The sequence below is a fragment of the Equus quagga genome, chromosome 13 (assembly GCF_021613505.1).
Source record: "Equus quagga isolate Etosha38 chromosome 13, UCLA_HA_Equagga_1.0, whole genome shotgun sequence".
NCBI lineage: Eukaryota > Metazoa > Chordata > Mammalia > Perissodactyla > Equidae > Equus > Equus quagga.
This window is the reverse complement of record NC_060279.1, coordinates 63630826-63641796: the sequence shown is the minus strand read 5'-3', so window position 1 is coordinate 63641796 and position 10971 is coordinate 63630826. Positions and strand designations below refer to the sequence as shown.

The 10971-nt window shown below is 32.5% G+C and overlaps 1 protein-coding gene across 7 annotated transcripts in view; it reads right to left on the bottom strand.

Annotated features, from left to right (window-relative positions):
• The window catches only part of NFAT5 (nuclear factor of activated T cells 5), a 123228-nt gene that overhangs the window by 56561 nt on the left and 55696 nt on the right, over positions 1-10971 (bottom strand). For all 7 annotated transcript variants that reach the window (XM_046682979.1, XM_046682980.1, XM_046682981.1 and 4 more), the window contains one exon: positions 6293-6418. In XM_046682979.1, the coding sequence (XP_046538935.1) occupies positions 6293-6418 (126 nt within the window). Of the gene's footprint in view, positions 1-6292; positions 6419-10971 lie in introns of those variants that run through there.

Below are 10971 nucleotides of genomic sequence, written 5' to 3'. Positions count from 1 at the left end.
TAAGTCAGAAAGTAAATCCCATGGCCCATGTGTGGCTATGTCTTGACTAACATGCAAAACTTCAAAGTAAGGCAAAAAATAGACTGGGTAAGAATGGAAAAAACTTATTTTTATAAAAATAAGATCTATTTTTAAAAACCTTACTAACACATGAAAGGAGAAACACATGTAGGAGGGAGGTCAATGTTTACTGAATGATCACTAATTGTCAGGTAACATTAAGTATTTTACATCTTTAACTTCATAATGACCTTAAGAAAAAGTTGGTATTATTGTCTAGTTACAGGGGTAATATTATTAGAAATCTATTTAACTTCCACAAGATTCTATCTATATGATAGAAATGAATAATAGCAACCAGATTCGAATTAGGCCTTTATGATTCCAAAGCCCATGCTAATTTTATTATATTTCACGAGTGGGAAAAATAAATAGAAATAAAACTATAATATGCATGTGTGTACATGTGTATTTTATCTAGACTGTAGCTGTACCAGCCTGGTACTTTGAGGTGACTTCTCATTCACTTTCTGATTTAATTTAATTAACAATAATACTTTGTTCCAAAGGAATGACATGGGAAGAATGAATTTTACCTCAGGGGGCTAAATAAATACTGCTGATGGACGTATATTTGCATTTATGGATGAAAAGTTAATGTACCCTTACTTATGTCAAAAATAAATTCATCAAGTATCTAATATATCCCACACCTTTGTTACTTTTTAAGAGCATAGTTCATTGGGTATTTTAACTTATTTTAATCATCTGCCACCTGGTGTTTTTTAAATTCTGAAAAATTGGAAACTACCAGCCATGTGCCCTCTGCCCATATTTAACAAAAGCTAACATTTTACAATGTATGATTTTATTTTTAAGAGAAAAAATGTCACAGAAACAGGTGAAGTTTTCTGTTGTATCCTACTCTAATTCATTCCCCTCACTCCTGCCCCAGCTAAAGTGTTATTTATATAACTTTATTAATATTATTTATATAATTTATAAAATACTTATGACAATACTTTTTGTCTATGATATTATCAAGTTTATTGGTGATATAAAAAAAGTAAACCCACTTCTGTGCATCATTTTCTTGATATGAAATTGTACAAAACATAAAAATAGAAATCATGCCTATTTTAAATACGTATTTGGTCTACAAATGGTTGAGAATCTGTAAGCAGTTTTAAAATGCTATTCTATAGTCTCAGGTAATATAAAAATGTGCTGCTTTTACCAGAAAGTGAGTAAGTCACAATATTTATAAAAGTTGTTGTTAAAAATTATTAAGAGGACAATAAAAAGGTAAACGTTTAAGGAATGAATCAATAATAGGCTGTGTACTTTTTGTCAATGATAATTTATAATATCGATAGCCTCCTGAATTAGTAGTTGTTTCTGAATTAACCATTATGGCCCAAGTTTGCTTATGCTTTTCATTCTAATAATGCAGATGTTAACATAAATCTATACATACACACATATTTCTATATGTACAAAGGTATGTATTTAGATTTACTATGTAATTTTCGTAAGAAGACAGAAGGAATAACAGAGTTTTTAAACTTACTTGCAACATGTTTGTAACTAGGATCTAACTTCCTTCTGGAAGTGGTCCAGTTTTCTAGGAAGTGTAGAAATGGCCATATGGAATAACTAAGATCAACTCACGTTTTAGCTTACAACAATAATACATAGTTGACATACAGCCTTTCCCGTTAACTGGCTTTAGGTTTAATCTTAGGAATAGTATCCTACATAAATGGCCAAAATTCTGAAATACGTTAACCTAGTTAACCCAGGAGAGTAATCAAAGGCAAATTTGCTCCTCAAATTTAGTCAACTCAAGAAAATCCAAACTGAGCAACTGTAAATACCTTCTAACACTAGTTAATAAGTTATAATAAATTCAATGGGCTATGCAATTCTGTTTTCTGTGAATCACTTTTACTAAGAATTAATATTCTTCTGGAAATCATATTCCCATTTTGTAGATCCTATAACTTGGCGAGAAGGGATATGGATTTTTCAACTCAATAGCCTACACACTGCCTAGCCCAGGATCTTGTGTTTGCCTAATGGAAGTGATAGCACACAATGCTAAATTCTTTAAAGTACAGTGGCAAAGAGAAAAGAAATTAGACTCCAGTAGGAAAGAAGAGAGGTATCTTGTGCCTGGAAGGACTGAGATATTATGATACGCAAATTATCTAAGCACCATTCCCAATCACATAGTAGGAACTCAAAAATGATAACTTACATTCTCTCCAACTCAATTTTTGTAGTTTTGTTGTTATGCATGGTTTAGAAATCCCTACGATTTTCATTTAGGTCTTAATGATGTCTGAAATGAATTAAAGCATAGCTGTTTTTTTATTATAGGACATTAATTTAGTTCTCTAGTGTCCTCCCCTATAGTGTAAATGGCACTCAATTAAGTTCTTTCAGTATAGAAAGTACTGTTAGGTACCTGAGATTTATTAACTGCTGTGGCATAGAATTCAAAGTATTATTTAAAAGTCTCTTCCAACAGAAAAGTTTATTGTATGGATCACTTCATGTAAAGGTATTTACTTAAAATATAGCCTTAAAAATCTCCAGTGATCTAACTAGCAGAGATATTCAACAGAGATTTCTATTGTACATGTTTTATTAACGTATATACTTATACATGTTAAAAACTGCTATGAAGTATTAGTGTACTGAGACTGTATTACTTCCAAAAAGAGTACAAATATATAACTACTGACGGCAAAATAATTTTATGAAAACAAACAACAAAAGAATTACTGACTAGTTTTTCTTAAGATTCTCTGGCTGAATTATAAAACCTATAGTTTGATTAATTCATCATTTATCTCAAGAATTAGAACAAAAAATTTTAGATAAACTTGAAACAGTCACCTTAGTAAAATCATACTTTGATATAAACTAACAAACATAATACCATATCCAAAATGAAGACAGAGTCTAGGATAGAACAAGAAAATAATTTGATTTCTTAAAAGGAAGATTATTGTTCACTTCTGTAAAAGACTTTCTATTTTAAATAAATTAAGTAAATCTAAGGATTTACCAATAAAAACTATAAATGTATAAGTAGATTTAAAAAAATACTTGATTGGAATGTGAATTATATCTCAATAAAGCTGCTATTTAAGAAAAATACCTGCCATATCTCTTTTCAAAAACTCCAAATTCTGGCAATAATTGTTTGTTTTAGTTCCCTACATAATACTTGCATTTCAGTTCTTTATAATCTATACTATAGGATTCACAAAAAATCCAAAAAGAATCCTTTCACCATTCTCATTTCTTCTTTATCAACTCCTTATTTTGCCAAAAAATACCATCAATTCACTAGGACACCTTTTTTGTGTTAGGAAAATGGCCTCTGTCTTAACTATTGGGAACCTACATAATACTGTTCAGAAAGTCCACATTTCTAAAACTTTTATTTATTCACATATTGAACCTCACATTCTTAACTATCCTTCTAGTTGGACAAAAACAGCGGCCTTTAAAAAATGGGGAGGAATACATATTTCAGACTGGTGATTCTCAACTACACCTCCCAGATTTTGATACCTGGCCCCACGGAGAGAGGAGGAGTTGTGTAGAAGCAAGCCCTCTTTCCCCCACCTGCAACCCTGGGACTTACCGGATAAAAAGACGTTATTGATGGGAGTATGTAAAAGTGTGAACAGTGCAGAGGCAGAAAAAGGTTTGAAAGACACTCTTTTACCCAATATTCTGGATTGTGGATTAGCAGCATCATGTTTACTCATTCCCTCAGTAATATGTAAAGGGAAAAAAAATCTAGATTGGCGAATCTGAGAAACACATTTTAAATAATTAAATAATAAAGAATGTACATAAACACCTATATGCCCAGCCTCTAAATTTTAAAATTTAAATTGATTTAAAACTTGTGAAGCACAAACCTTTACGGCAGAACTAGAAGTCTGTTCCCACCAGGCTCTCATATCTGAGAGCAGCCAATCCGGCTCCTTCAAAACTCTGAAGAACTGACAAAACTCTGACATCAAGAGTCATCATTTTTACGCATTTCATATTTAAACAGCAAATGCTATAGCTTTGAAAAAAAAAACCTCTCAGAAGTATAAATTAATGTGCCTTTCCCTAGACATCTAGTCCTTTGGCCAGGAAACATTGAATAACTGGTAATTTACTCCAAATCTCTCTTTGACAGTTAGGTCACTAAGGATATTAATATGTCAAATAAAAAAGCAACTCTAATGATATATACTAACTGATCTCCCTGCATAATTATTTTTTAACTTAAACTCTCTTATCTATAATGTTATATGACAAAGACTACTCTACCAATAAGATATTAGAATCCTAGAATAAGACTATATCTCTGTTATTAAACTTATATTAAAAAAAGTTACAAAAGACTTGGTTTTAGATCATAGAAACTTTCCATGTGTGAATATAAGAAAAACCTTATTCTTTTCACTATCTTTACAATGTCAATAACTTCTTAATCTAACATTAATTTATTACTCTAGAATACTTCCTTTGGTTAATTCTCTTATTTTCATATTTTTTCAACTCACAGCTTTCAATCTAATTTATCTGGAGAAGATTTTCTCAAATACATGGATGGAGGGAGAGAGGATCAACATTCCATTAGTGACTCAAATTCAAGAATTTTCAATGTTTATACATAAAAACTTCTGAAATTGTTTGGTAATACTTAAAAAGAAGTGTTGTTCTTATTCCAAACCTAGCTAACATTCTTTCAGCTTTTAAAAGGAACTGGATCTACTGTCAACAGATGTAAAAAAGCACAGAAGAAACAGACTTTTAGTTTTATACAGATTCAAGATGTCTTTAAAAAACAATCTCAAAGATACAAAAAAATCAGTTAGTCAATTTCTAACTGTGGATTTAAAGTGAAATATTTCATTAAAAAATCTTTTTTATATTTTATTATCTGATACAATTTTTAAACAAGATTTAAAACTTTAAATTCCAGAAAAAAAATTCAGGGAGGGGCATTTTAGAACCCAGTGAATATAAAGAGAAAATAAGTCATCTTAACAATCTGATTACTAAAAAGCTCACAATTAAATCCACAGAATCTGTTAGAAAATGTCTGGCAATACATGAACAGTGAGCAGGGCTGTTAAGTTTCTTTGCCATGTTTAAAGCTTTCCTGCCCTCAATCAGGAAGGCTGCATATTGCACTATACAGCTTAGGTGAAAGATTGGTACACAAGGTTGATGGTACATAAGTTAACACATATAAGAAAAATACCCAAAGTTCTACTACAGTACCAATATCCTCATTTAAATCACAACCTTCCGCTTCACTGTTCTTTTTGAAATGAAAAGAATTTACCGAAAACAATGCTCTGATATGGACTTTACCATTTTAAAAGATGAGAGGTATCATATTAGACAAGAAACCTCTAATAGAACAGATAAAACTTCAGAGCATGTATATACTTTTTTCCTTTTTTTAAACCAAACACACTTAGCAGTCTATAAACCCAACTAAAAAAAGAATTACAGTTGGGCAACCTAATATTATTGAAAGCATTCTTATTAAGTTAGCACTAATCAAGACTTTCCTATTGCTTGTCTGTCAATCTTTTATTCTAATTCAATCAAAATGTGAACCAATTTTATACAATCATAAAGTGTATGATTTGAGAGCTGAGTAAAAATAAACTTGATAAATTTTAAACATTACTTTCCATACTTTTTCACTGATAGAAGACAATGTCTTTACATAAATATTACATTCAAATCTTCCATTACTTTCAACTTAATTTAAAATAAGTATAAAGTCATATATGTTTTTAAATGTAGGGAAAAGGTTATAACAACATGCTACAAACAGAAAAGAGACTTAAGTGCTTGAGTCCTTCTTCATATTATACAAAATATTTTTCCCTTTGAACAAATTTCTTAAAAAAATTATTAAATACAGACTCAAACGTAATTTTCTATCCATAGCTTGGTATTCAACTTTTTTTATGTGCAGTCAACAAAAGAGCTTTAAACTCATTCCCATAGCTGAAGACAAGGTCCATTCAAGGAGATGGCACTAACACATGTGCCAATGTGAAATTTTAAGAAATAATAATTATATCAAGAAAATTATACTGAAAAATTTTAATAGTAAAAGTATATATTTTAAAACCTCCTAAAACAAACCCTCAAATCACACTCTTTTTGATATGAACTTTGCCAGCACTGTTCATGTTGGCCAGATAATACTCTAGTTTTCTTTAATAAAGTAAAATGAAATGCATACCAGCAGCAACTACAGCTGGAGGAGGCGAACCTGCCTCACCACCGCTTGTCTGACTCATTGATGCTACAGATGTTTCTCTAGATGGAGGTAACTGTAACTCCTTGGGGAGAAGATCATAGACAGATTCTGTTGGAGAGGGAGAAAAAATTTTTGAAAGAGTGTAAGGCAATAACCTAATATATGAGCACGAAATTAATGTCTTTTCTCTCACGTGGAGAACTGTATTATTCACACACACACACAAAACTTCATATAATTACTGTTGTAAAGAATTACCAGCAAATGTTTTTTTCTTTTATTATATAATTTTATTGAACTGAAGAATTCATTTTCCATTAGTTCTGCCCTATATTCTTCTTGGCTTTTATTCCTTATGATTAAGATGGTCTCCAGAAAAAGTCATAAAATTTTAAAACTGAATGAAATTGGAAAGAATAGAAGAAATGTCAAATAACTCAAAATGTTCCAGTATCTTCCTCTGTAATAAGAAGAGTGTAACTTACCATCTTTTACATATGAGTTAGCATATACTAGTGTCTATCAGCTTTAAATTGACTTCTTCGATTAGACCATTAGCCTAGCCCTGCTCTTTTACCCAGCACCTTTAAGCAAATTTTTTTTTTTCAGATTTTATTTTTCCTTTTTCTCCCCAAAGCCCTCTGGTACATAGCTGTGTATTTTTAGTTGTGGGTTCTTCTAGCCGTAGCACGTGGGACACTGCCCCAGCATGGCCCAACTAGCAGTGCCATGTCCGCGCCCAGGACTCAAACCAGCGAAACCATGGGCCCCGAAGCGGTGCGCGCAAACCCAACCACTTGGCCACAGGGCCAGCCCCTTTAGCAAATATTTTAATTTGCCATTATAAGGCATTTTTCCCTCCTAAAGAAGCTAAAAAAGGAATGTCATTGCTCAAGCAAATACTTCTTACTCTGAGGCATCTCCAATTCTACAAAGGCACAAGTATAGGATACTCTTAAATCAGAGAACATAAATGCCCATATTACATTATGATTACTTTTGTATCCCAGATTAAAGAATATTATCTTTTTTAATGTCTTTTATAATTCTAATTGTCCACAAAATTAAATTTATATCTACTATTTTAAAAATTCTTTTATAGTTATTACTGCATGGTTTTGGGACAGAAATAATTCTCAAAATATCTTCAAAAAGTAGTAGAATCAATGTTGGAAGGAACTTTAAAAGACCAATTACAATCATATGTCCATTTTAAAAAGAACCGAGGCACAAGAGTTTAATGGACTTGCCTAGTATTCCAAGAAACCCAACATTCCAACAATTAAAGAAGTTTATTAATTATTTGCATGATTGATTCAAAAAACAAACGTAGCACTATAAGATACTGTATCCTCGGTGACAAACAATATTTTTAATTAACTTACTACTGAATTCATATATACTTGATCCTCCCAGTTAATCATTAAAGTATATATCCTAACTGATGTGGACAGGAATAAGGAAGAATGTCAGGAAGGAAAGCTAAAATTAGAAGTTGTACTATTAAATGATCTTCATTAACAGTAAAGAATTAACTTAAAAGTTTCTTTTGAAAAACCCTACTACTTAACAGTTGAAATTTCCATCTTCAAAGCATTTGGCAAATGTGTGAATATAATATGCCCTGACTGAAAATTTTCAGCTTGTTAGAATGTTGCCAATAGCCTTACGTAAATTACTTCCATTTTTCAAATAATATAGGCGGAGAGTAGGGAGAACACAATTAAAACAGAAATGCCATATCATCAAATATTGATTTTAATACAATTATTTTTCTCAATACATGTTGAAAACAAGAGTTCCTCATACATAAAAGTACACTCAAGTCCTTTTTTCCCCAAACAAAAAGGAGATTTGAAAATAGAAATTAACTTAGATGAAAGATCTACCAAAATACACTTATGTCAAGGGAAAAAAACTTATCCTAGTAATAGCCCCATCACTAACAGCACTTCGCTGGTCAAAACTATTTCTCCACTTCACTAATTATTATTATTATTTTTTTAAAAGAGTGGCACCTGCGCTAACAACTGTTGCCAATCTTTCTTTCTCTTCTTCTTTTTTTTTCTTTCTTCTCCCCAAAGCCTCCTGGTACATAGTTGTATATTCTAGTTGTGAGTGCCTCTGGTTGTGCTACATGGGACGCCGCCTCAACATGACCTGATGAGCAGCGCCACGTCGGCGCCTAGGATCTGAACTAGGGAAACCCTGGATGCTGAAGCAGAGCATGCGCACTTAACCACTTGGCCACAGGGCCGGCCCCTCTAATTATTAAAATAAATAAATCAAATCAAAACAAACCCTTGTGGACTGAAACACTCTATCTTTCCCAAAAAAGGGTATAAAGTTGAGTCTACATTAGAGGTACAAAAGCAATGTTAACAAAAATATATTGGAAAGTAACTAAATACAGAACTTATTATATCACAAGCCCTCCCTCTCCCCATCCCTCAAAACAAAGTAACACACAAGGTCAAGTGGAAGAAGTGGGAAGCATGGATTCACTCCTTCATCAAAGTATTTTCTGATTAAGTGACTCAAGTGTTCAGAAATTCGAGAAGTCAGAAGTTTTATCTCATCTATCCAAGGGAAGTAGTAGTTAATATCGTCCTTACCAGCACAGGCTCTGATTTCAGACAGAACTGGGTTGGCTCTGCAACATTAAACAACTTCTCTAAGACTTAAATGCTCATTTAAACTCTTCTTTTACCCTATTACCTCAAAGATTTTCCTTCCAAGATATAACTGTTCAACTCAACTACATACACTGGTCTTTCTCTTAAATCTGTTTCCCATAAGACATAAAAAGATTAAAGGTATATAAATTACGCAGTTTACACTACTGTCATTTGATCCTAAATTCAATCCAAATTAAACACTTTTACAGTCTCCACTAGCCAATGAAAAAACTCCTGAAAAAGAGCATAGGTACTTTAAATTCATGAAAACAAACAGTCCTAAGTAAGTACTAGCTATTTCATGTTAAGCCACCATATCTATTTTTCTTGTGTTATCTTTTAAATCAGTTAGATAAGGAAGGAAAGAAATTCTAGATTTTTAAACATAGAATATGAAGAAAGAGAATGGGAAATCCATAATGGAAAGGCAGCTTCCTGAGGAAAGACTTCATTAGAAAACAAAAGTAAAATCACTTTTAGATTTTTTTTACAGAGAGACAATGTTACAAGGTTTCTTCTTGGGGCGGTAAAAATGTCCTAAAATTAGATTATGGTGATGGTTACACAATTGCAAATATATCAAAAAACCACTGAATGTGCACACTTTAAATGGATGAATTTTATGATATGTGAATTATACATTGGTAATACTGTTTTTTAACAAAGAGAGAAAGAGAAGTAGAACAAGGACAAGCGAGAATTGCACAAGAGCAAGTTAGGTCTCTCAACGTTCCTAATAAACTTCACGGACAAAAAATATCTCTTCACATAGTTTCTTTTTTTTTTTTTTTTTAAGATTTTTTATTTATTTCCTTTTTCTCCCCAAAGCCCTCCAGTACATAGTTGTGTATTTTAGTTGTGGGTCCTTCTAGCTGTGGCATGGGGGATGCCACCTCACCGTGGCCTGATGAGCGGTGCCATGTCTGTGCCCAGGATCCGAATGGGTGAAACCCTGGGCCACCAAAGCAGAGCATGCAAACTTAACCACTCGGCCACGGGGCCGGCCCCTTCACATATCTTCTATTTGTGAAAAATGAAATTATGAGGAAGGTCAAGCTGCAAACTAATCTAATTTGCTTTTTAAGGCTCTTCTACTAGAGGATCAAGAAAATGCTACAGGCATGGTTACCCTAAATTCAGTAAAATAATTGATGAAAATCTTAAAAAGTTCTAGGGAACAAGATGAAGAAATACAAACAATAAAATAGATGACGCTAAGCAATAGCACCCAAAAATGTATGGGTTCAACCTGGAGGGAGGTGGTTACTATATCAACAACTTGTACAAAGATATTGAATTTGTGAATGACAGGCTTAAGAGGGATATCTCGTATGCTATAATTCATCACCAATCATGAAAGGTTGGAATAGTTGCCCAAAGGAATAAGGTGAAATTTAATAAGGATTAATGTAACAGCTGATAAAAACTGCTCTTGTGCAATGTACTTAAATGCACACACTTTCTCTCTCTTTTTAAAGATATTTATACATGATTTTACTTTTGTTTTCTAAGGAATTCTTTTCTCTGTCTGCTAGGATTGGGGTGACCATTGTCATGCATTTTTTGTATTAACATTGCTAATAATTTGGGCAATCACAATGTTTAGTCAACTTAACTTAATGGTTCATTATGAATTTTAGTTGACCAAAATCCCAACATAAGTGCACTGCTTAAGAATCTATGTAGCAGAACTAGGGCAAGTGTAATATAATAAATAACTCTGTTAACATAAATTATTAATGCAAGTGTGTGATAAAAGAAATTAGGCAGAAAGGGGAAGAAGCTCAGATCAAGAATTTGTCTTCTCTTGGTGCAATAGTGCAGAGCCTAGGGCAATGAGGAAGAAGGAAGAAATGGAAGAATGAAATCATTTTCAGATATTGATAGAAAATTAATGCTTCCCAATGTTGGGTGGGAAGGTGAACAACGTAAAAATGGGCTGACTGGCTGGCATGTTTGCTTGGTCATTCAACAAACTCAAAG